The sequence below is a fragment of the Syngnathus floridae genome, chromosome 1 (genome assembly GCF_059516105.1).
Source record: "Syngnathus floridae isolate MCC-2025c chromosome 1, RoL_Sflo_1.0, whole genome shotgun sequence".
Classification (NCBI taxonomy): Eukaryota; Metazoa; Chordata; class Actinopteri; order Syngnathiformes; family Syngnathidae; genus Syngnathus; species Syngnathus floridae.
The window spans coordinates 1,340,950-1,364,340 of NC_142413.1; the positions used below are offsets into that span (position 1 = coordinate 1,340,950).

Here is a 23,391-nt window from a genome sequence, read left to right on the forward strand (position 1 = left end):
TATATATATACACACACACATATATATATATATATATATATATATATATATATATATATATATATATAAAATATATATATATATATATATATATATATATATATAATATATATATATATATATATATATAAAATATATATATATATATATATATATATATATATAGACACACATATATATATAGACACACACATACATATATAAATATATATGTATATAATGTATATAGTAAATATATATATTATATATATATGAAATTATATACCTATGTATATAATGTATATAATAAATATGTATATAATATATATAAGTATATATATATATAAATTCTACGAGCGGAGGCTTGTGACGCACTTATGGGGTCGAGCGCTGCTTTTCCGGAAATGCATTTATTTTGACAGGAAAAACCCGGAACCAGGATCTGCTTCTGGTAACTTGACGTGCCGTATAAGTACCGCAGGGAGCCGACTTCCGACTTTGCGCTCGCTTCACAGGTGGTAATTGAAAACCTAATTCCGTTGCGAACCCTCTCGTCGCCATGTCCAAACCTTTGACGGACCAGGAAAAAAGAAAGCAAATTTCGGTTCGGGGTCTAGCCGGCGTGGAGAACGTCGCGGACCTCAAGCTAAATTTCAACCGACATCTTCATTTTACGCTGGTGAAGGACCGCAATGTGGCCACCAAGCGGGACTACTACTTCGCGCTGGCCAACACCGTCCGCGACCACCTCGTAGGACGCTGGATACGGACGCAGCAGCACTACTACGAGACCGACCCCAAGGTGAGCGGAACGGACATGGGTCGCTCGGGTGCCGCAGTCCGGTCGGCACGTACGCTTGGATGAGAGGGGGGCGGGGGCTCTGCAGCGTGCATGTATGTGTGCCTTATTGTCACTCCTGTGTTTTTTCTGAGAGCGGGAGAGACAGATGGAAGATGAGTGAGAGAAAAAGAAAAAGACAAACGTAGAGAAATGGAGAATCCCTCTCTGAGGGAGGCAGGAAGGAGTTAAGAAATGAGGGAGAGGCAGACTGTGGGAGAGAGTGCTCTCGCCATCCCTTTAGAGGCCTGTTTTGGCTTCAAGTCAATAAATCCCTTTTATCCCTCAGAGAGTGTGGACAGCAAATGCTTACGTAATAGTTGGCCTCATGCGGGCCTTCCCCAGCGCGACCTGGCTGTCTGGAGCACAGCAAGCTGAATATTTGAGCCAAATGAGGACAATCAAAGTGGAAGACCCCTGTCGGGATGATGGCAACATCTAAGCACTTATGTTTCCTTCTTAATGTAGCGGGTCTACTACCTCTCCTTGGAGTTCTACATGGGCCGGACCCTGCAGAACACCATGGTCAACCTGGCCTTGGAGAACGCTTGCGACGAGGCCACGTACCAGGTGAGGTTACGGAAGCGTCGCTCGCTCGCCGGCCTCGCTCGCTAATGACGCGATCATCCGTGCCGTTTGGCAGCTGGGCCTCGACATGGAGGAGCTGCAGGACATCGAGGAGGATGCGGGTCTAGGCAACGGCGGGCTGGGTCGGCTGGCCGGTGAGCTCCCGGCGCTTTTGACTTTTAGCCCTCGGGATTCCAAACCTTCTTGTCCCCTCTGTCCGCAGCTTGTTTCCTGGATTCCATGGCCTCTCTGGGCCTGGCCGCTTACGGATACGGCATCCGCTACGAGTTCGGCATATTCAATCAGAAAATCGTCGACGGGCGGCAGGTACGACGGCTTTCCGTGGCTAAAATTGGATCGCAAGCGCTCGAAAAGGGCCGCAGCTCACAATTTTCATCATCGACTAATCCTCAATTAATCATCATTCGGAAATGCCGCTGGAAAAAAACAAAAAGCAAATTGTTGGGTGACGTTATCCGATGCAGGTGGAGGAAGCCGATGACTGGCTGCGTTATGGCAACCCCTGGGAGAAAGCCCGCCCCGAGTACATGCGCCCGGTCCACTTCTACGGGCGGGTCGAACACACGGCCGAAGGCGTCAAATGGGTCGACACGCAGGCAAGTGCGAGCAAAGGAAGGAAGTCGTCCAAACTGGCCCAGCTGTAGATTTGCAGCTCGCTAGCAAAAGTTGTTGAGATAACGATCGGACGTGTCAAAAAAGTGGCTCGTTTCTATCCAAGATGGTTCTGGCTCTCCCCTACGACACGCCCGTGCCCGGCTACCGAAACAACATCGTCAATACCATGAGGTTGTGGTCAGCCAAGGCGCCGTGTGATTTCAACCTCCAAGACTGTGAGTCGCGTCCCGCGGCTCGGTTGTCTCGCCGAACGCCATCTCACGCTTTGTGTTGCTTTACCGTCGTCAGTCAACGTGGGCGGCTACATCCAAGCGGTGCTCGATAGGAACTTGGCGGAGAACATCTCCAGGGTTCTCTACCCGAATGACAATGTGAGTGAAATGCTTTGGAAGCAAGCGTCAAATTTTTTTTTTACCCTTAATTTAAAATCAGGGCCCGATCGATTCATCGGCTCATGTTTGCTCTTAGTTGATTCTATTTTGAATTGTTGTAACACTTGTAAAACAAACAATTTAATTAGTGCTTTTAAAAACTTTATTTCATTTGAGATGCCTTTGACTTACTATTTTGAACATGAATTTTAAAAATCTGACAAATTTTTGCCCAATTTTCTCCCTGTTAAGAGTTAAGCAAATACTAAGGACAAAGTTTTGTAAAACAGTCAAATGTCCTGCCTGCTAGTTAAGATAAAGGGAAAAGAAAAAATATTTATCTTTTGCTTACTTTACATTGCACACATTATTTTATCCATTTTGAATATTCAAAATGAATCAACTGATCAATTGGCAATAGGAATTTTTATTTGTTTTTTATTTTACATTGCAAATATTATTGTATCCATTTTGTATTTTCAAAATTAATCAATCGGCCATCTGGATTTTATTTTCGCAAATATCGGAATTGCCAATGGCCTAAAATAAAAAAATTCCAAGTCGTCGGTCTTAAAATGCATATGAGAATCTCTTTTTGTCCACTTGAGTTTTTTGAGGGCAAGGAGCTGCGTCTGAAGCAGGAATACTTTGTGGTGGCCGCCACGCTCCAAGACATCGTCCGCCGATTCAAAGCGTCCAAGTTCGGCTCCACCGAGTTTGTTCGCTTGGATCTGTCGGCGCTACCCGACAAGGTGAACAACGCCGTCGACGTGCTCTTCAGTGCCGCCTGTTCATTTCCTATTTTTTTTCCCCCCTGCATGTCGCCAGGTGGCCATCCAGCTGAACGACACCCATCCCGCTTTGGCCATCCCCGAGCTGATGAGGATCCTGGTGGACGTGGAGAAGCTCCCGTGGGAGAAGGTCCGTCGCGTCGGGACTCGGGATTGTACGGCGCGCTTAACGAAACGCACGGGATGTGTCGGCAGGCCTGGGACATCGTGGTGCGTACTTGCGCCTACACCAACCACACCGTGCTGCCCGAGGCTTTGGAGCGCTGGCCCGTGGATCTCTTCCATAACCTGCTGCCCCGTCACCTGGAGATCGTCTACGAGATCAACAGGAGGCATCTGGAGGTGGACGAAGCTGCCGCACGCCCGGCGGCCTTCCCACTTGACGTCACGCTCTCGCTCGCACTTTGCAGCGCGTGGCCAAGCTGTACCCGAACGACGCCGACCGCCTGCGCCGCATGTCGCTCATCGAGGAGGGCGACGTCAAGAAGATCAACATGGCTCACTTGTGCATCGTTGGCTCGCACGCCGTCAACGGGGTGGCCCGCATCCACTCGGAAATCATCAAAAGCACCGTGTAAGCACGCCGCCACCTCCCGATCGCTCGGGCCCGCTCCATGACTTTGCGTCCGATCTCTCGCGCAGCTTCAAGGACTTCTACGAGATGGATCCTCACAAGTTTCAGAACAAGACCAACGGCATCACGCCCAGGCGCTGGCTTCTCATGTGCAACCCGGGACTGGCTGATGTCATCGCCGAGGTTCGTTGGCCCCGTTTCGTGTGTCAAGCAGAAAAGCATATTTAATTTTGTCCTTTTTTTAAAAAAAATTCCGACTGAAAATTGATTAGAATTCAAATCAACATTACCGTCTCATCTTCCCTCATCAAAATGAAACGCTTCTTACCCGCAGCGAATCGGCGACGACTACATCCGGGACCTGGACCAGCTGAAGGGGCTGCTGGAGTTCGTGGACGACGACGCCTTCATCCGAGACGTGGCCAAAGTCAAACAGGTGAGACCGGCGCAAGCTTTGTTTCCGTGGACTTTCTCCCAGCGAACGTCTCCCCCTGCAGGAGAACAAGATGAAGTTCGCCGCCCATCTGGAGGAGCACTACGGCGTGAGGATCAACCCCAACTCCATGTTTGACGTGCAGGTGAAGCGGATCCACGAGTACAAGAGGCAGCTGCTCAACTGCTTGCACATCATCACGCTCTACAACCGTGAGGCTTTCCTCTGGCGAGAAAACAAAACTAACAAACAAAAAAGACAACACACCAAGCTCTTGGTTTGTTTTTCCGAATGTAGGCATCCGAAAGGAGCCTAACAAGGCTTGGACCCCGAGGACCATTATGATCGGAGGAAAGGTAAATAATCTAAATTCTCTCTGTGTGAATTTTTTTTCCACTTTTTAATTTCAAAGGGCAACATTTAAATGGGCCGGCTGATGAAGAATGAAGTTACAAAAAAAAAAAAAAAATCTTGGTTTGGTGTTGGTTTCCAGGCGGCTCCGGGTTACCACACGGCCAAGCTGATCATCCAGCTGATCACATCCATCGGTAATGTCGTCAACAACGACCCCGTGGTGGGAGATCGCCTCAAGGTCATCTTCTTGGAGAACTATCGAGTCACTCTGGCCGAGAAAGGTCATTTTTTTAAAATTATTATTTATTTAAACATATTCATTGGCACTGGGTCCAAGCATTGACGTGGAGATGATCCTTCTGCAGTCATCCCGGCGGCGGATCTGTCCGAGCAGATCTCCACGGCCGGCACCGAGGCCTCGGGCACCGGCAACATGAAGTTCATGCTGAACGGCGCCCTCACCATCGGCACCATGGACGGCGCCAACGTGGAGATGGCAGAGGAGGCCGGCGAGGAGAACCTCTTCATCTTCGGCATGAGGGTGAAGGACGTGGAAGCGATGGACAAAACCGGGTGAGCTGATACCTGTTGATTTTCTTTTTTTTTTTTCCTTCTCTCCAAAGCATGTAATGAGAATTTTTTTAATTACATTTTTTTTCCCCAAACAGAAAAACAGCCTAATTTTCCATAAAAGACAGAACATGATGATAGTTATATATTTTTTTAAATTCACTTGTGAATATATGAAAGTTTGACTTTAATACAACTTTTCCTTTGAAAATAAAATATTCTCCCCCCCCCCCAGATATGACGCAATGTCCTACTACAACCGCATCCCTGAGTTGAAGCAGGCTGTGTCTCAGATCGCAGCGGGCATGTTCAGCCCACAGCAGGTGGACCTCTTCAAGGATCTGGTCAACATGCTGTTGCACCACGACAGGTCCCCGCTCCACCTCCGGCACCACACCTCGTAGCTTCTTTTGATCATCTCACTTCATATGTGTGCCTGTCACAGGTTCAAGGTATTCGCAGACTACGAGGATTACATCAAGTGCCAGGAGCGAGTGAGCGCCCTCTATCAGGTCAGTAGCGAAATTACACTGTCGCTCAAGAGACCAGCCAAGAGCAGGGCTGGGAAAACTTTAGAAAAAAAAAATCACTATCAGATTCCGTTTCAAAATGGTTCAGCCTAAGTGCTACTTTTTATTCATTAATTTAATTAATTTTTATTAAATTGTTTGTTTTTACCAGAACCCTAAAGAGTGGACCAAGATGGTGATCCGGAACATCGCCTCGTCGGGTAAATTCTCCAGCGACCGCACCATTTCCCAGTACGCCAGGGAGATCTGGGGCATGGAACCCAGTCTGGAGAAGATCCCCGCCCCCGACGACTAAAGTGCACGTAGACACACAAAAAAATATATATATATATGTAGCCTCGCACTGTTATAGCTCGACATTTTCATCCTCTATTGAGAAACCCTAGCCAGTATGCGGTTGTACTAACTCCTACTTGAATCTCGTCTGGGAACACACGCACACACACACCAAAAGCTTCTACTGTAAGTCGTCTTCCGTTCTTTGGCTCTTCTGCACGCTGCCACCTTAGATGATCCAAAAGCGCCTAATAGCTAATGAAAGAGACTCTATTGAAGAAATAATCGTTTTTCTGTGTAGTCATGTGTATTTCAACCAAACAATTTCCATCCATGTACTGTAACCGTTTCATTTGCACGTCTGACGCTCAAGCTGTCACTTTCCACGTCTGTCCGTGTTTGTCAATAAACGGCAAATTTTGTCGACGGCTTTGTGTGTGTCCGATATTTCACGGCTCGATCATCTTGATTTGATCCCATGCTGAATTTAGAAATTATTAGCAGCAGCGGGTGGTAAAGAAAGTCATTTTATGAATGTATCAAATGTATGTGCCCCTCCCACTCCCGTAGTGATTGACAGTTGTCACTCAGCGCAAGACCCCTCCCCTCTCGCGCCCTCATATTAAAGCCATCTGCCCCCTCCCAGCCAGTCGCCTTCCACTTCAGGTCTCACCTGTTGTCGCCTCACACACTGCTATGGACTGCGGCGTTTATGGTAAGATTCTTTTTTTTTTGTTAATGATGAGATTTATTTAAGACAAAATCATCTGAATGACACACACATGGAAAATCAACATGTAGGTTGTCCAATTTTGGTGTTTGTGTGACAGGGATGGATCCCCTGGAGGTTCCGCCTCTCACCCCGACCAGCAAAGAGGTTCTGTGCGAAGCTCTCAGAGCCACTTTTGCCGGTTTCACCCAGGAGCGACTCGCCCATCGTTTCCCTCAAGGTGAACAACGAAACGATGACCGTGTGAGGATTTGTCACTGAATTTATTGGACGACGTGTTTCCTCGACCCCCTCCCTCCAGATCCCACTTTATGGTCCGAATGGGAGGTCAACCACTGGCTGGACTGGTGCCGGGCCGAGTTCGGGCTGCACTCGTTGGGCTCGGACCTGAAGGGCATGCGGGGTCACGAGCTGTGTCGACTGGACCGCGAGAATTTCCTCAGCCTCATGTCCGACTGCACCGCCGGCGAGATTCTGTGGGAGCACTTGGAGATCATGAGACGGGGTTCGAAAACTGACCCGTATAAATTGTCATTTCTCCTCGTGGCCTGCTGAACGTCTTCTCATCTCCAGATCATGACGGAGACTGCGGTGCTGTGCTACCAATGTGCGTCGTGTCATCTCCTTGCCAGCCTCCAAACAATAAAGGTACATCATTGCGCAAATATTTTCCAGAAATTGCGCAATTTTGAGTTCGGTGGAAATTCAAAAAGAATCTTTCTTGGAATGTCACTTAATAGTAGCCTGAATGAATCCACTGGATTTTTGGTGTTGAACAATTGGGAAATTAATTTGCAAATAGAAAATTGTTGCAACGGGAAAAATCATCCCTTGATCCCAACCCTATAGAGCATTGGTGTCAAACCCAAGGCCCGGGGGCCAGATACGGCCCACCACATCATTTTACGTGGCCCGCGAGACAACTTTTGCATCGACTTTGTTTTGTTACTAAAATTACAAATTGTCTTCACTTTTAAAAATAGGGATATTGCTTGCTAATTTTATGACTATTCATCTTTTTAAAATATGTGATCAGTTTTTACTACTCTCTGATTTCAAAACGAGTTCTTTCATAATGGCCCTCCGAGGGAAACTATGACTACGATGTGGCCAGGGACAAAAATGAGTCAGCAATAGAGGGACCTCCACACAAACTATGAATGGACGCCGTTACGGTTCTCTGCTTTCAGAGAGCGACTCCGAAGCCGAGATGTCTCACGGTAGCGCTCTGATGTGGACGAGCGGCGTCCCCCGTACCGAAGCCACGGCGGACGGGAGCCATTGCGGGGACACCTTCGCTCTGGCGCAACCCTACAAAACCTTCAAGGAGTACGTGAGCAACAAGGCTGACGTGGGCTCAGCCGTCATCCCTGCAGCCATCCTCGCCGGTTACACCGGTGAGTTGCGCCTTTGGTTTCTTATTTCCCGGCGGGCGGAGGAGGACGATGACGAGGATCTTCTTGTTTGCACGCAGGAAGCGGCCCCATCCAGCTGTGGCAGTTCTTACTGGAGCTGCTGACCGACCGCAGCTGCCAGTCGTGCATCAGCTGGACCGGCGACGGCTGGGAGTTCAAGTTGACCGACCCGGACGAGGTACAATGAGATGCTTTTGACCCCGCCCCCTGAAAGATCCGTCTAACGGAGAAACTATTGCGACCCAGGTGGCGCTGCTTTGGGGCCGCCGCAAACACAAGCCCAAGATGAACTACGAAAAGCTGAGCCGCGGCCTGCGCTACTACTACGACAAGAACATCATCCGCAAGACGGTGGGCAAGCGCTACGTTTACCGCTTCGTCTGCAACCTGCAGGGGCTGCTGGGATACGAGCCCGGCGAGCTGCACGCCATGTTGGACGTCGGGACCGCAAATTAACTTGGGGGGGTGACGGGCGGGTTATTGTCGCCCGAGGAAGCCATCTAACTAAATCCCCCGCTGATGTAAATAGAAGGTGAAAAAGTGGAGCTCAGCTGCTCGTTGGACTAATTGAACGTGTGTTCATTCACAGGCTTTCTTCCGTTATGATGTCTGAAGCCGCCGAATGTAACACACGTGGTTGTGCAGGGTGGGGGGTATTCTGCTTCTGTGGATTTCACAATCTTCGGGGTCCTAAAGCTGCTTTTCAAGAAAGGTAACGAAATGCTTTTTTGAAAACGGGAACAGATTTGTTGACATTTGAAAAGACCAATATTAGTATTTATTTATTTAAGTAAATTGCGGGTTTGTCTTCACTTTTGGTAAGAGGAACCATTTATTTGTATTCTGTAGAACCAAAATTGTCTACTTTTTAAGAACCAAAAATTTGTCCCATCCTTTTAGGAAAGTTAATTTTTTTAAGAACCAAAAATTTGTTAAATTTTTTTGTAGGAAAGTGTATAATTTCTTCTGCTTAGAACAAAGCAACACCGAGAATTTATTTTCTTCATTCTATTTTCTAGAAAATGAAAACATTAAGAAATGGCAATATAATTATTTGTCTTCTTTTTAGAAAAGCGTAACTTTTTTTTATTTGGGAAATCAAAACATCGATTCTATTCAATTTTGGAAAGCGACACATCAATACTTTGTCTTCTTTTTGGGAAAGCGCAAATCGCTTAAGCTCTCAAAACGCTACTTTGAAAGACAAACAAAAAACATTTATTTGAGAGCCCGCGAGAAGCATTTACACACCGCCAGCAGTTGCTTGAATCCGTATCGTTTTCATCCGCAAGCTGAGCAGCACTGTGTTTGTTTATGGCCGAAGCGTGTGTCCGCGTGATACCATATGTAGACGATGGCGGATTTCGAGCATGAAATCGGAAGCTGATTGAATTTTACAAATCACTGAGCAAGGCGGCACACAGCGAGTGAGTGTGTGAGGATTACTTCCGCCACTTTCCCTAATGGAAGGGGGCGGGCGGGGGTTTCTTTGTCCTCATGACCAAGTGTCAAGTGTGCGTTGGGCATAAAATCTCCCAATATTTGCCATCGCTGTCAATAGAAGATGACCAATCCCGCCCGCAAACACCCCCGGGGTGAAAATAAAACACGTAATGGAAGGTAACAGTGTCTCACCGTTGACTGAACGCTGCCTTCACGCTTGGGGTGTCCCCCGAGAAGCCAGTCAAGCGCTGTCGCATACCTCGTACCGTCCACTGATTTGAGAAGAAATGTTTAACATGGCTTAGTCATACAAAATGCAAGCAAATGGATTTTTTTCGGGAAACCACACAAAGAAAAAAAAAAAAAAAAGGGACATGCTCACCTCATCACCTGACTGAGACGTTTTAGCGCTGATGTAAGGTTTTGTGATATTGCAGCAACATTTTTTTTTTAATGATAAAGGCTTTTTTTTTTATGGATTTAAGTGGTCCCAGTGTCCCATATTTCTGGCTACATAACAGACCGCTGTGATGTCATCATTGTCTCCTCAGATAGCTGACCGTGAAATCAATTAGTTCGCCGACTGACTGATCAATTTTGATTCATGGTCTGCAATTGGATACATGATCAAAAACAAAACATACATCTTGCTTTAAAAAACTGGGGGAACCAAGAAGGATCTGTCTGTTTTATTGCCAGCAGCATTTCCAAATGCATTAATACCATCTGAGTGGGAACCGCAAACGTTCTTCTTCTGCTTCTTGGTGTGATTACCACTCAATCCAAATAAAATGCAATATCATTTATACTTTTCCAATATCATTTAGACTTTTGTTTCTCCCACTGTTCTGGCGTGAGGGTCTTCTGCTCCAACGCATGGATATCTTTTAGCTCCTCTGCTAAGCAGGTATTCACCATCCTAAACATGATACACAGTGGATTATGTTCTATCAAAATATGGTCAAGTGATTAAATTTGACAGTCCACCTGTGCATACCTGTGTCTCTGTAAGAGAGGCTTGCCTTCAAACTGGGAAGACACTACAAGCACTTTAAAGCTCGTTGCACATCTGTTGGGGGACATGTCCTCCACGTCCTGCAGAAATAGTCATGTTGATGCATCATGCAAATGCTATTAATTGAATGAGCATAAACCGAAACCGACCACATAATCCGCCGCAAGCTCCGTTTTAAGTTTATCCCGGATGTGATCAGTTGTTATGGCCATTGTCTGCAACAGAAAACAAGTTTTAATGTCCTGTCCATTGAATAAAAATGATAATCAAATACGTGACTCGTATGATAGATTACAATCTAAATTAAGTAAAAAAAAAAGGTTAATAATTGTTTTATCAATCACAAAATGATGCAGCGTTTAAACAAATCTAAACTACATACCGAAACGTTATAGCTCCACTTCCTGATGATTTCAGTTTCGTTACATGTGGTCCTATAAAAGATCCAATCGCAGCGCAGGGATCATAATCACAGCCAATCAGATCCTCTGGAAAATCTCGAGCCGGTTTCTCGAGACGACTCGTTGAACGCCTGACTCGAGATATTCCCTCCTCTCTCTGAGAGGGGAAAAAACACGTATCTTTCATACATATAACCAAATAAACAACAAGACGGCAAACCAGTGTAAACTCTTTTTATTTTGTTCTTACAACAGAAAAGCTAAATTTTAATTTATGAACAGGCAATCGTTATAGACTACTGTTAAGGACCAGTGTTTACGAGCGACGACGTCTGAAATAAATATACATATATTTAAAGAAACAAATATATATTGGAGCTATTACTTTGGATAAAACTAAAAGTATAGCGTCAGTTTTTCAACGTTTTATTTCAGTTTCAAAACTGCCCTTTGAACGATCCAATCACTGAGCAGGGATTGCAACGTTCATTTTGTTTTGTAGTCCATATTTTTGAAGTGGCATATCCTTTAACGCCTGACGTAAAATGCACCTTCAGGTAGAAACAATATATTTTTTTTTTGTTTGAAAGGTATACAAAAGCCTTAAACGACATCATATAGACTTACATATTTGGACTTTTTATTTATTGATCTCGTGGCGTGGCAGAGTTATACGTAATTAAATACAGGCAATATTATGGACACCTCCAATGAATGTTTACTTATGAATCGGACGAAATGTTTGAATTCTCCAGGATGGAATATTGTCAGCATTTTATTTCAACAAATAAACACAAATGAATGTTTCTTGGTGACATGGAGACAATTTAGCCGTCTTTGGCGTTCATGAAAGCCCGTGGAATGGTGGAGGAGGTGGAAAACTTCTTTGGCGTGTACATGCTATACTGCCTCAACCCCAAATTTAAAGGGCGAATCTACATCGGCTTCACGGTTAACCCTGAACGCAGGATTCGACAGCACAACGCCGGGCGAAACAAAGGAGGTGCCAAGAGGACCAGCGGTAAAGGACCATGGTGCGGACAGCAGAGCACAGCAGAGCGCAGACGCTCGACATCGGTCCATTGTTCCAATGCCGTCTTTCCATTATTTACACTTTGCTTGTGTTCCAGGGAGATGGTCCTCGTCATACATGGCTTTCCCTCGGACATTGCTGCCTTGACAGTAAGTTTTGTGTTTCAATGGTATTTAAAAAAAGATGAATTTGAATATAATTATATTAACCAAATATGTTATGCAAATTTAACTGCTTTTTAAAATTATTTTGTACCTCAGCTAAAATGTTTTGCTATATGACCCTAATGCACATTTTCAACTGTTGTTAATAATTCAATTGCAATTGTCTAACATTTATGAAATAAACATTTATTAAAATGTAAAATAGGTTGATTTTATATTAAAAAAAATTAGAATCACTTACAAATGTCAATATGCTTTCAGTTTAGATGAAATTAATTAAAACGGTCCAATTTAAAATGATTTATTTTACTGCCATGTTTGTATTTAATTGACGTATTATACAAAAACTGCTCATTTTGAAAGAAAAAAACATCAGCTCATATTTATTTTATTCTTTTTTTTGTTTGGCATTATCTTTGTCCCTTATTGAAATGTGTTCATATTGTAGAATAAATAACCCAAATATTTGAAAAAAATCTGCCAATTTTTATTTTTTAATTTTCCAATTAAATTGTCCCGCAAATATAGATCGTCCCGCTGATTAAATTTTTGGGAGAGGGCCCTTGTTTATTTGACTACTTAAAAGCTCTATTTATGCAAACAAGTTAAAAGTGAATACTGTTTGATATGTTCCCTTTGAATGTTGCCTCAGACCTGGCAACGCAATTCACCCAATTCGATCGTGTCTTGTCAGTTTGAGTGGGCGTGGCAAAACCCGCACTCCTCCAGGCGTCTGGCCCACGTCTCCCGCCGCACCAGGAAGGAGTCTAGCCTGCAGTTCCACTGGCGCGTGGTCTCCAACATGCTGCGCGTGGCCCCGTGGAGCAGGCTCCCGCTGACGGCCCGCTGGCTCAAGCAGGAGTACAAGGTGGACTTCGAGGCCGCTCTGCGCCCACCGCTGCACGTCTCCGTCACCTTCGGGCCTGTCAGAGCCAAGAAGCAGCGGCTGGTGGACACGTGTGAAGAGCAGGAGGTGACTTCCAGGTGTTTTCTCTGCCAAGGCCTGGTCATGGTAAGTTCTTGAACCTCGCCCAGATTTTGACATGATCAAGCTTTCTCACCGGCCCTGGCGCTTCATTTTTTAGCCTTAAATTAAAATATTGCCTCCAGTGGAGGGCGCTATTAGAATGTCATCAATACAGTCATTGTCACAACAACAATGTGTGCAATGGAAATAATAGGGTTGAACAATTGATCAAATCGCCGCTAAATTATCGTTTACCATACCATGACAAAATAATCCACACAGATGTATTTGAACCCTGCTACGGCGCAATTGACCCGTGTGATTGGAGAAAATGGCCCCACCAAATTGGCATTCAAACGATTAATCGGCCAGCCCTGTGCTCCCCTCAGACTCGAGAAAAGCTCAGTTGCGTCCACGCGTCGTGCGGAATGCGCAGCCACGTGATCTGCCTGGCCAAGCGTTTCCTGCGGCTCGAGCCGTCCCACCTGCTGCCCGTGGAGGGCCGCTGTCCGTCCTGCCGCCGCGCCGTGCTATGGGGGGACCTCATCCGCCTCAAGCAAGGTTGCGCGGACTTGACCGCATCCCACGTAAGATCATCAAGCGCATCAAGCATGTCCACTCATGATACATAATGTTCGCTCATTTGACGGAAAATCTCTTCATGGGGACTTTCCGTCTCCCACAGGACAACTGGACAAATGAACTGGAGACAAGAAATACACCATTTCCAACAATCCAGTTGCCCTCCCACATTATTTAAGACTTCTTTGATCAGGAACTGTCCTTCACAATCATGTTTATTGATCTCTTTTTAATGCTTTTTACGACGTAATAAAATGGGTTTTATTTAATCCCGCTGTAGTGCAGCGTTCAAATCACAACATGTATTAAATCCACGTTAAAGGGAGACACGATTTCACAATCGAAAAGCCACTTTACAGGGAATAAAAACTCCATTTTCCATAATAGCCGACGGCACTCAATTGACATCATAAACGTCAGCTGCATCGACAAAGTGCTCCTGGAAGACGCAGCACGTAAAAGTACGACTTGGATCTCGAACTCTGGACTTCTCTCAACTCATGACAAAGAGGTGAGTAAATGCGGGAATATATACAAATCTCACGAAAAGACGTCACTGCAAGGGGTCGGGCTCAGGACTCGACTCGGCAGGCGGCGGGGTCTGCACCGTGATCACCGGCTGCGCGAAACAAAAGCCCGGGTAACGTTTGAGCAAATTGACCTTCTCGTCGCTCCACCTTATCAACTCACCATTTTGCCGGCGGGCCCGCAGCAGTTGATCACCTTGCAGGCGTAAATGGCCAGAGTGACGGAGATGGCAAACAAAGCCACCTGGATGATCATCTTCTGCCCAAACACCAATTTCTTCACGTGCTGGAAGTCACAATAGATTCAATCGAAATGTATTTTGTCAAACGCTGTTGGCTAAAATGAATGTTTCGGAGATTACGTTTAAATTGGCACGTCATACTTTTTTTGTCGCTGTCTCCATCGCACACATTATTCCTATTTTTTTCCCCCTCCAGGTTCTGAATTTTTAAGATGTAAACAACAGTCCAAAAAAGTGTGTTTCTTAAACTCACTTCGATGTCTTTGCAGGTTTGCTCTGTAGTGTTAGTCTCGGCATAGCGCCAGCAATGGCTAGTATAGTAGGTATCCAGGTCCACCAGGATCCAGATCACGTTGAAGAAGGAGGCGCCAATGGACAATAACTGCATCCCGAAACTGGCCTGCAGCTAAACACACACAATGTGACGTGGAGAATCGACATCAGCCCGTCGGCCAACTCACCGTAGGTAAGTGGAGGTTCTTTGCAGCTATTGCGACACTTCCAGCAACCATCATCTGTCACGACAACCAGACAATTCGTTTCAGGGGATTCGGAATTGATTGCTAATTTATCCTCGCGCAGTCCTAAAGCGAACATCTTTTTTGGGATTGACTTTTGACGTCGCCAAGTGTTGCCGCTTACCACAACTAATGCGACGTAGTAAGGGACGTCGTTGCTGGGGTAATAGGCGGTGGACGGTAGGATACTCTGACTCGCTATCTGATGCACGCTCAGGAGAATCTGCGTTATCTGACATTCCAAAAAAAAAAAAAAAAAAAAACTGAGTTCCACATCAAACATTTGTGTTATTTACTTGCGGCGGCCAGTCGGACCCCGAGAGCTTTAGGCTCAGCCTCCAGGTACTTCTGCTTTCTGTTAGGATCTCGTTGGAATGTGACGGTCACCAGCGGGTTTTGGGTCGAAGACTCCGGCTCAATAGCTTCATCTGAAACAGACCAAAAGTAACGGCTGCAAACTGCTGCTGATGTTGCAATCACCCCGCAAAAAAAAAAAAAAATAAAGGCAGAACATCTGGATTTTATCAGAATTTAAACTTAAAAGTGACTTTCTTCAATCAAAAGCTCCAAAAAGAAAGTTTTACCTGCCATTATCGCAGTCTGCGGCAATTCCACAGAGAAAGAAAGACACCACTGCGGTGCCTTTTTGATAACTGCGTAATCTCGATTGTTTTCAACAACAGGGGCAATGACGTCACACTTCCCGATAGAGGGGCTCCCTCTTGCTGCCTGCTGGGAACCGTAGTTTGCAAGAGCCTTAACTATTCAATTCCCCCACTAGAGAGCAGCAGAGTAAAGCAAAAAGAACTTTGTTGCATTGGAGAAGCTGATTGCAATATACAATCAATATTGTCAAATGTAAACTCAAATATGGGTCATTCCACGATTGGAGGACGATTCATGAAGCAGCCAATGTCCGATTTGATCATTTTGAATGATTTCAAGAAAAACGGGTCATAATTTACATATCATTTAATTCAGCCAGGTAAGAAAACATTTTTCAAATGAACGACTTTATTCGTCCTATTACATTTTGCTGTGTTTATGCACGTGAAAAGAAACATATTGTTGAAAAACAATTTGATTTCGGTCTCCAGCTGTGTTAGTGCAACATGGGAAAAAAAGTGTTTTCTAATAACATGAGTTGAAAAGATTGTAAGGACGTATCTTATATAGATATCTTAAATATGGTGAGAATAAGCAGTTCATCGCAGGGGTGTCAAACTCATTTTTTTTGGCGGGCCGCATTGTAGTCATAGCTTCTGTCGGAGGGCCATGAGCACCTCAAGCTACAAAATAAACTGACATATAACTCGTTGTCAAATCAGACAAGTAAAAACTGGACAAATATAAAAAAAAGATATTAAAAGTGAAGACAATTTGCAATTCTAGTAATGACACACGAATTTGATGCCTTCGCGGGCCACCTAAAATGATGCGGCGGGCCGTATCTGGCCCCCGGGCCTTGGGTTTGACACCTGTGATGCAGATACCGTACATATCGTAGGACACAACGATATTGTTTTAGTTAAGCCAAGCAAGGCTATCCTTCGTGACCTTGCATTCCAGTCGGTGTGCATCGAATCGGGCCGCGAGCGGAGCAGTTTGGGCTGGGGCGTTCAAGCCTGGACAAGCCGAGGCAGCGCGTCACGCTCGGCCTCACCTTGCGCTCGGAACCAGGAAGCGCGCATGTGCGAGGTGCGGAGAAGAAGAAGGGAGGAGGTGAGGGTGTCTTGAATCACCTCGTTGGTTGATGCGGAAATAGCGGACGCTTTAACCTTGCGTAGAGCGGCGCGCCAAATCACGCACAGCAAAAGGAAAAAAGCTCTGAGTGGGCAGGCAACGTGGCGTGGTCAAATCCGCGTGTGCAGGTGAGTTTGCGCTAAAGTGTTGTCCGTGTGCGTCCATCGTGGAAGACTTTATTTGACAGAATGCGATGTGGACTACAGTAGACAGGCACGCCCCTTCTCGACTTGGTTTTCGGCTTCTTTGCACTCACTCGCGTTGCTAGCACCCTGGTACAATTGTAAACACGCGCAGGTGGCCAAAGTTCACATGATGTCAACAAAGTAGTAGAAATGATTCATTTCCTGGGTTTAAATCAAAGTACCGACTCCGCAATGTGCTTGAGTACAAAAGTAAAAAAAAATCATTTGGAATGTGCTAAGCACAACAAGTTCTAGTTTGCTGCAAAAAGAAAAAAACAAAACAAAAAAACGAGTCATGCGTAGTAGGGATACAGTCTGTTTTAAAAAGTATATAAGTCCCTGGAAAAATAAAATCCCAAATCCAGAAATCGTCATCTATTTAATTAGTGCAACAAAGTATTTGTATTTATTTATTTTTTTTGTGTTCTGCCACCTGATGCTGCAAAATCCATGTAAAGTGTAATAAAATGATGTCATCAATGTTGGAGTGAAGTTAGTAGTTTGGGTGGTTAGTAGAAATTACACACAGTTAAACATATCAGTCGACCATTCATTTTTTAATGGCAATTTGAGAGCTGAGCGTTTGTTGCGTGTGAATTAGTGACTTCCAAAAATAATGACCCATTCAGTCAGTACTTCATGCTCACTCAAGGTTGGCATTGCGTTCCAAATATGCAACCACAAAAGCAGAAGTTGCGCTTGTGTGCAACTCAAACGAGAACAAGTTAAATTTCTGACACTTGCGTGTGACGGCAGAAGGAAACGCCGTTGACTTTTGAAGCCATGGCGTGAAAGCGCCAGGCCTCCAGGCCAGGACGGCGGGACCGATTGCTTCCTGCCGTGTCGCAAACGTGTCTCGTCACGCCGGCAGTCGGCCGTCTCTTTACGCCTGACCGAAATCTTGTCTGGATTTGCCTTCAGTGTTGTGGAGTCCCGCCAGATGACGCACTAGAAGGTCATGTCGGAAGCTGCGGAGCCAAGCCAGGAGCTGCAGAGCTGGCTCCTCAGCCTCCACCTCTCCCAATACGCGTCGAGCTTCCAGCAGGGTGGCTACCGGACTCTGCGGGACCTCGCCCGGCTCACGGACGAGCATCTCCGAGAGCTCCGGGTGCTCCCGACCGGACACCGCAAACGCATCCTTCGCAGTTTAGAAGCACTGGGTGTCCAGACGCAAAGTCATGGAGAGGAAGTCCAGAAACCGAGGCTGTACCCGAGAAACATCTTCTTGGTGGATAAAAATAGAGGCGGGTCCTGTCAGCACCCTTGTCCAAAAGAACGGCAGCAGTTACCATTGGATGGGAGTCAGACCTTGCCGGCGGGAGCTGGACTCGGGGCGCAGACGGAAGCCTCCGGCCCGCCGCGACCGGCCCGTCGAAATGTCCCAGCGTCTACGTTGGAGGATCTTCCTGCTTCCTTGTCCAGCAGCAGCAGCAGCACAGAATCACTCCCAACTTTGGAGACTTCCCCCGAGGACGCCCCCTTTGCACCTTCCCCTTCCGATGTCCCGACCCAGAGCGAGGATGGAGGCTCTTCTCTCTGCTGCATGGTGGACAACGCCCTCTACGACGCCCAGCCCGCTTCCGCCGCCCCCAAAGGTCCGCGACCGACCCGCTCTTATCGGCTGAGGCACAGGCCGGTGCCCGACATCCCCCGGCAAGACGGGTACGTAGTCTCCGGCGCCTTCCGATGCTTTGGAGCGCTCGCGGTCATGTTGCTTTTGCCATGCTTGGCGACCAAACAAAAACAATCAATAACCAATAAGAGCCGGCCCGCATTTTGCAAAACTCTTGCAACAGTCCAAGTAACGCAACAATACCCTGTAGCAAAGCGTTCCCCTTTTCCTGTCATTTTTCAAAATTATATCCGATAACTGCCCGCGGTTGTTTTGTGTCAAGATTTGAAAAAGTTCCATTGGAGAAAAACATACCCCCAAAAATCAATCATCAAGTCATCCACTAATCAACTATCTTGACTCTGACTCCCCCAAAATCTGAAGCAAGATTTTAAAGTTACTTTTCGCATAGTGTCTTTGACAATCGTTAGCCTTAGCCTAGCTTACATAGCCTACACACATATCTACTAAGTACTAAAAATTTGGTACACTCGTTTGAAATACTCCATCAAAATCTGAAGCAAGATACTAAAGTCACTTTTTACATACTGTCCTTGACTATCATTTATTATTATTATATTTTTTAAAGATTTCCAGCAACATTTACTCAGACTTGGGTTAGCCTAAACCTAGCTAGTCAGTTTTCACATACTGTCCTTGACTATCTCTCTTTTTTTTTTTCTTCTTCTTAAATATTTCCAGCAACATTTCCTCAGATTTGGGTTAGTTTAAGCCTAGCTTACTTTGCTAATTAGCCGACACGCATATCGACTAAGTACTAAAAATCTGGTACACTCACTGTTTGAAATACTCCAATAATATACCAAAATCTGAAGCAAGATACTAAAGTCACTTTTCACATACTGTCCTTCACTATCGTTTTTTGTTGTTGTTTTTTTTAAAGATTTCCAGCAACTCAGATTTGGGTTAGCCTAAACCTAGCTTAATTTGCTTACACGCATACAAAAAGTTTGGTACACTCCCCATTTGAAATACTTGTATTTCCAATACTTAAGTACATTTACGAACATAAAAATACTTTTGCTCCAGCAAACGGCCTCAAGTCACATCCTCCAAGGTGACCAACTCCTTGCAAAGTCATTTTTCTGCGAGGATACTTCTACTTTGACTCCATTCTGGATTTCTGCTACTTTCTCCAAGATCCGGGTGTGTGTTGAATGGCGAGTGTTGCACTTTTTGAAAGTTGTTTTCTCTCTCTCTCTCTCTCTCTCTCTCTCTCTCTCTCTCTCTCTCTCTCTCTCTCTCTCTCTCTCTCTTTCTCTCTCTCTCTCTCTCTCTCTCTCTCAGGCGCGTGCAAACAAGCGGGCCCCGACACCCGGCAGCCGTCTGCGGGCGTCCCTCCGGTGCAAACGGCGCTCAGAAAGGTACGCAGCGCATTCGCTCGCCACGTGCTATGAATATTTCATTTGGCGGGGCTCTTGTTTGCCCGCATGAAAGAAGGTGGGGGTGGGGGGTGCCGCCGAGTCTGCTGTTTGGCGGCTGCGTCGCGGGAAGCGGCGGCGGCGGTGGCGGCGCACATCTCGGGGAATACGGGCTCTCATATCTTGTCCCCCTCCAACTAGTCAGACCTGAGTCTGAGGTAGCTTTGAACAACTTTTTTGAGGGACTGGATTTTTTCTCTTTTCTTTCATTTTTTTTTTTGACGAGTTGACAAAGTTGGATTCACTCCAATGGTTTTTAACGATTGGACCGCAGGTGAATAGTTGCCCGGAAGCAAACGATTTCAAGGAGCCTCAAGTATCTCTTGTCCATTTTTTTGCTGAGGTCTTAATTGTGCTAAGTCAGGTGTTTTTTAAAGTCATGTTTCAGATTTAATTCCTTTTTAGAGCAGCTTGGTTAGGTTTTGTTTTTTTTGCTTCATGTCATTTTAATTTTACTTTTAGTTTACAATTCTCAAACAATTATTGGACCTTCCTTCTATATGAACACACAGACACAAGTTCAAATTCCGTTTCAAATGCTTCTCCAAGACAAGCTATGGTGGCTACAACTATAGTTAAATTTTAAACTCATTCAGTGCCATTGACGGTTATAGACGTCAAAGATATTAACTGGGTTTGCAGTGAATGAGTTAAATGTAAGGTGTAGTTTCGCTGAGTCTTTATTCTTCTAGAAGTTCCCCCCAAGGTCCGAACGGAACGTGAAAGTCACAGGAGAGACGTGAGGAAGGTTTGTTAGGAAGGAAGAAGAGCTGGCTGCAAAACAGGCTAAGACGACGGTGAAGAGGGAGCGCCGGGAAACGCAAAGTCGCCTCGCCAACTTGGATGTTTCCCCATCATGCGTGCAAGGCAGCGGCATTCCCACGAGCCGCTGCTCCAAATAGAATTTACCCGATGGATAAAAGTTCATTTTGTGCAGCGCAGTACTGATTTGTTGTTTTCCGGCGAACACCCGCGAGTTCATAATTTTTCTTAATTAATTGCCTACAAATGTCACAAGGTGGTAGAAAAAGCTGTTAAAAACAAAGACTGATTTATTCATTTGGAACAATACAGACAATAATAAGCCAAGCAAGCTTATTCGACTCAACAAAAACGAATGAAATAAAAAGGGAAATTGAAATTACGCAGAACAACGTTAGCTTGGCTGTCAGCGCAGGCGTGGCGTTGCTCACAGCGGGAATGACAACAAATTGACGGCCCGATTGGCTTCTTAAACTCATTCAGTGCCATTGACGGTTACAGACGTCAAAGCTATTCACTGGGTTGCCAGTGAATGAGTTAAAAGATCAGCAAAGAAAATCAGCAGCGACACGAAGCGGGAGCCGCTAGCCTCCCGTTTACCGCCACTTAAGTGCCACCCTTGCGCAATAGGTCGGGAGTTTTGTCACTCACAGAGGTCAACTGATAGAGTGGACACTAGGAGTGACCCCCTCGGTGAAACCGATTAAACCCACGACGTGACCACGTAATGTCTTTACGAAGCGCCGTCCTCCTCAAGGACGTGACGGCGTCGCCGTGTCCTGACCGTTCCTTTTGTCTGCAGGCCGGGTTATGCGTCAGAAGGTGTTTTGATCTTTTCCGACGTCTTTTTAGTCTGCGCGTGTCGAGCCCGCGGCGGCATCTTCTGTCCTGCGCCGTCCTCGGGAGAAGCTGGCGTCATCTTTCACAGTGACAGGCTGCGGCCCACGCACGGTGGCCCCCGGGTCTCCAGACTAATAATGTCTGGCCGCACTTTCTTCTCCTTCTTCTTTGCCTTCCCTCTAAACATAGACCGGCAGAAGCAAACAGAGAATGGATCAAGGCTTGCCAAACGTATGTGGAAAAAGTAGTCGTGTAAGGATGGAGATTCAACTCCTCCTCTTAATAGTCCAAAAGTACTTTTTTATAAAGAGCAAAAATCAGGTTACATGCGTTGTTGTTGTTAAGAAATTGCCTATAATAAACTTTTTTTTTTGCTTGCTGTGCACTCGAATAATGCAAGAGGCTGACCCGACAGAGATGTCATAGAAAACCAACAATGGCTTTTTTTTTTTATAAGTTCAGGAGTAAACAGAAATATGGATGTTTTCAGGCCCACAAGTGATTGCGTGTAACATCCGCTCTGTTTGAGTAAATATAATAAAGTTCAATGTAAGAGTGTCGTGCTTAACAAAAGATGCTCAAATAAAAATGTTGCGCTAAAACGGCTCTGCCAGGTAGAGTTGATCGAAAACGTTACTCAAACTGATGTAGCTGAGTTAGCGTAGCGCTTTTTATTGCCAGCTAGCATTAGCTTGATGCTTGTTAGCGTTGACTTGACGTGTTTGCTCTCAAAACATTGCTATTGATTAAAAAAAATATATATATATTAATCAAAAAACAGAAAAACAACAAAAAAAAACCCTTTTTTTTTTGTTTTTTTTAATTGTGGTGGTTTTTTTAGGTTTGCAAACGGTTCTCATAGCTGACCTCATTCAACAATTGATTCGAGTAAAAAATACAAACGTCAAATGTGTGGCCAAAAAATAATAACAATTATAAAATCATCCTCCCCATCACTGTATCATCAAAATGATTGAAATACGCGAGGATTGATCTCATCTTGCTTTCAGCAGCATTTTTTTTTTTTTTGTCGTCTGCCTGTCTCCTTTTTAGCTCCACTTCACAGAACCTTGACGCCCATCGCTCCCTACGGAGAGACCTTCCTGTACAACAGCGCTCAAAGCATTCCGGTAAGACGCCGTCCACTCCCACCGCTGCGCTGTTAGTAGCAGCTTACCAAAGAGGTACAGATGTATTTTTTCTTCATTTTTTCCTAAGATCCGGAAGAACATCACAGGCCAAAGCGCCATCTCACAGCGTTAATGTTGTCACATAACAGAGTGGCGCTTGCTTCTCTGTTGCCCCAGAGGTTAATAGAAATGTCAGCCGGCCCGCTAAAGTTAGCACCGCTTATTGCAACGACGCCATCGTCGTGTCTAAGCTGAACATTTTCTTTTCATTTGATGCTCATCTGCTCTGTGCCCCTTCCAGAAGCAAGGTGGCAAAGAAGCGGCGGTCAGAGAGAAGAAGCTAAGGTAGCCGCCGCTTTTCTAATATTTGCAAATTCGAGGAAGGCTTCAGAGAAAAAGGAAAAAAACAAACACTTCTGACCATCTTTGTGTTTTGGGGGTAAACATGTTTCCAAGCGAGATGGAATTGTTTCATGGAGTCCATTTATCAATTTATCAAAATATTTGTTTCTTTCCAGAGCAGTTTGTTAACAAACAATGTAATTGGAGGAGCAGCTGTCTAACTTTGAAGCAATACAAATGTGACAATAGAATAAATGAACTATTATAATAATAATAATAAACATTTGATTTATAAGGTGCCTTTCGGGACACTCAAGGTCGCCGCACAAAACAATTCAAGAAAGGACACAGTTTAAAAAATTCTTGTTATTTAATTATT

The 23,391-nt window shown here is 45.3% G+C and overlaps 6 protein-coding genes and 1 long non-coding RNA gene across 10 annotated transcripts in view; 4 read left to right on the forward strand and 3 right to left on the reverse strand.

Moving 5' to 3' along the window:
- Positions 1 to 424: 424 nt before the first annotated feature.
- LOC148403223 (glycogen phosphorylase, muscle form) lies at positions 425 to 6,345 on the forward strand. The gene is made up of 20 exons (XM_088383502.1): positions 425 to 781; positions 1,286 to 1,387; positions 1,461 to 1,539; positions 1,608 to 1,711; positions 1,870 to 2,001; positions 2,124 to 2,235; positions 2,309 to 2,391; positions 3,000 to 3,143; positions 3,220 to 3,312; positions 3,378 to 3,524; positions 3,593 to 3,756; positions 3,825 to 3,939; positions 4,091 to 4,192; positions 4,254 to 4,401; positions 4,487 to 4,545; positions 4,683 to 4,824; positions 4,909 to 5,116; positions 5,349 to 5,483; positions 5,559 to 5,625; positions 5,795 to 6,345. Exons 1-20 carry the CDS (start codon positions 539 to 541, stop codon positions 5,936 to 5,938), a joined length of 2,523 nt encoding a protein of 840 aa, XP_088239628.1. The 5' UTR covers positions 425 to 538; the 3' UTR covers positions 5,939 to 6,345.
- A 147-nt stretch (positions 6,346 to 6,492) lies between these two features.
- LOC148403224 (protein C-ets-2-like) lies at positions 6,493 to 10,834 on the forward strand. The gene is made up of 7 exons (XM_088383600.1): positions 6,493 to 6,634; positions 6,750 to 6,869; positions 6,951 to 7,154; positions 7,223 to 7,297; positions 7,840 to 8,046; positions 8,124 to 8,242; positions 8,311 to 10,834. Exons 1-7 carry the CDS (start codon positions 6,616 to 6,618, stop codon positions 8,518 to 8,520), a joined length of 954 nt encoding a protein of 317 aa, XP_088239726.1. The 5' UTR covers positions 6,493 to 6,615; the 3' UTR covers positions 8,521 to 10,834.
- On the reverse strand, positions 10,182 to 10,988 carry LOC148403225 (bolA-like protein 2). The gene is made up of 4 exons (XM_088383976.1): positions 10,905 to 10,988; positions 10,672 to 10,737; positions 10,505 to 10,602; positions 10,182 to 10,426 (listed from the first exon to the last, which is right to left on the reverse strand). Exons 2-4 carry the CDS (start codon positions 10,732 to 10,734, stop codon positions 10,327 to 10,329), a joined length of 261 nt encoding a protein of 86 aa, XP_088240102.1. The 5' UTR covers positions 10,735 to 10,737; positions 10,905 to 10,988; the 3' UTR covers positions 10,182 to 10,326.
- Positions 10,989 to 11,590: 602 nt separating this feature from the next.
- Positions 11,591 to 13,938, forward strand: slx1b (structure-specific endonuclease subunit SLX1B). The gene is made up of 5 exons (XM_088383708.1): positions 11,591 to 11,957; positions 12,054 to 12,105; positions 12,815 to 13,132; positions 13,477 to 13,674; positions 13,773 to 13,938. The coding sequence occupies exons 1-5, from the start codon at positions 11,770 to 11,772 to the stop codon at positions 13,845 to 13,847; spliced, it is 831 nt and encodes a 276-aa protein (XP_088239834.1). The 5' UTR covers positions 11,591 to 11,769; the 3' UTR covers positions 13,848 to 13,938.
- Positions 13,867 to 16,886, reverse strand: LOC148403227 (membrane-spanning 4-domains subfamily A member 4A-like). Of its 2 annotated transcripts, none has more exons than XM_088383793.1 (7): positions 16,620 to 16,886; positions 15,272 to 15,384; positions 15,081 to 15,188; positions 14,900 to 14,953; positions 14,692 to 14,844; positions 14,360 to 14,482; positions 13,867 to 14,288 (listed from the first exon to the last, which is right to left on the reverse strand). In XM_088383793.1, exons 1-7 carry the CDS (start codon positions 16,645 to 16,647, stop codon positions 14,223 to 14,225), a joined length of 645 nt encoding a protein of 214 aa, XP_088239919.1. In that variant the 5' UTR covers positions 16,648 to 16,886; the 3' UTR covers positions 13,867 to 14,222. The 2 variants fall into 2 exon arrangements, with proteins under 2 accessions (XP_088239919.1, XP_088239991.1); XM_088383865.1 differs by lacking the exon at positions 16,620 to 16,886 and adding an exon at positions 15,541 to 15,699.
- arap2 (ArfGAP with RhoGAP domain, ankyrin repeat and PH domain 2) overlaps positions 16,515 to 23,391 on the forward strand; it is a 50,687-nt gene continuing 43,810 nt past the window's right edge. Inside the window, exons 1-5 of one of the 3 annotated variants that reach the window (XM_088383339.1) lie at positions 16,515 to 16,678; positions 17,806 to 18,546; positions 19,805 to 19,881; positions 22,594 to 22,670; positions 22,972 to 23,015. In XM_088383339.1, the coding sequence (XP_088239465.1) occupies positions 17,843 to 18,546; positions 19,805 to 19,881; positions 22,594 to 22,670; positions 22,972 to 23,015 (902 nt within the window). In that variant the 5' untranslated portion in view covers positions 16,515 to 16,678; positions 17,806 to 17,842. Of the gene's footprint in view, positions 16,828 to 17,805; positions 18,547 to 19,804; positions 19,882 to 22,593; positions 22,671 to 22,971; positions 23,016 to 23,391 lie in introns of all 3 variants that reach the window. The other 2 variants (XM_088383266.1, XM_088383408.1) reach the window with 2 other exon arrangements.
- Positions 20,973 to 23,093, reverse strand: LOC148403229 (uncharacterized). Its single transcript, XR_015860194.1, has 2 exons — positions 22,718 to 23,093; positions 20,973 to 21,719 (listed from the first exon to the last, which is right to left on the reverse strand). It is a non-coding gene; the product is annotated as an uncharacterized LOC148403229 (long non-coding RNA).

Excerpts from the sequence above, each read along its gene's own strand:
- LOC148403223 (XM_088383502.1), top strand. The coding sequence starts at position 539 with ATGTCCAAACCTTTGACGGACCAGGAAAAAAGAAAGCAAATTTCGGTT. Across the intron at positions 2,002-2,123 it reads TCAAATGGGTCGACACGCAG|ATGGTTCTGGCTCTCCCCTA; the intron begins GCAAGTGCGAGC and ends TTTCTATCCAAG. Across the intron at positions 3,757-3,824 it reads GAAATCATCAAAAGCACCGT|CTTCAAGGACTTCTACGAGA; the intron begins GTAAGCACGCCG and ends TCTCTCGCGCAG.
- LOC148403225 (XM_088383976.1), bottom strand. The coding sequence starts at position 10,734 with ATGGCCATAACAACTGATCACATCCGGGATAAACTTAAAACGGAGCTT. Across the intron at positions 10,603-10,671 it reads AGCTTGCGGCGGATTATGTG|GACGTGGAGGACATGTCCCC; the intron begins GTCGGTTTCGGT and ends CTATTTCTGCAG. Across the intron at positions 10,427-10,504 it reads CCTCTCTTACAGAGACACAG|GATGGTGAATACCTGCTTAG; the intron begins GTATGCACAGGT and ends TATCATGTTTAG.
- LOC148403224 (XM_088383600.1), top strand. Across the intron at positions 8,047-8,123 it reads CATCCTCGCCGGTTACACCG|GAAGCGGCCCCATCCAGCTG; the intron begins GTGAGTTGCGCC and ends GTTTGCACGCAG. Across the intron at positions 8,243-8,310 it reads AGTTGACCGACCCGGACGAG|GTGGCGCTGCTTTGGGGCCG; the intron begins GTACAATGAGAT and ends ATTGCGACCCAG.
- slx1b (XM_088383708.1), top strand. The coding sequence starts at position 11,770 with ATGAAAGCCCGTGGAATGGTGGAGGAGGTGGAAAACTTCTTTGGCGTG. Across the intron at positions 13,133-13,476 it reads TCTGCCAAGGCCTGGTCATG|ACTCGAGAAAAGCTCAGTTG; the intron begins GTAAGTTCTTGA and ends TGCTCCCCTCAG. Across the intron at positions 13,675-13,772 it reads CGGACTTGACCGCATCCCAC|GACAACTGGACAAATGAACT; the intron begins GTAAGATCATCA and ends CGTCTCCCACAG.
- LOC148403227 (XM_088383793.1), bottom strand. The coding sequence starts at position 16,647 with ATGCGCGCTTCCTGGTTCCGAGCGCAAG. Across the intron at positions 15,385-16,619 it reads TTCCTGGTTCCGAGCGCAAG|ATGAAGCTATTGAGCCGGAG; the intron begins GTGAGGCCGAGC and ends GGTCTGTTTCAG. Across the intron at positions 14,954-15,080 it reads ACTACGTCGCATTAGTTGTG|ATGATGGTTGCTGGAAGTGT; the intron begins GTAAGCGGCAAC and ends TTGTCGTGACAG.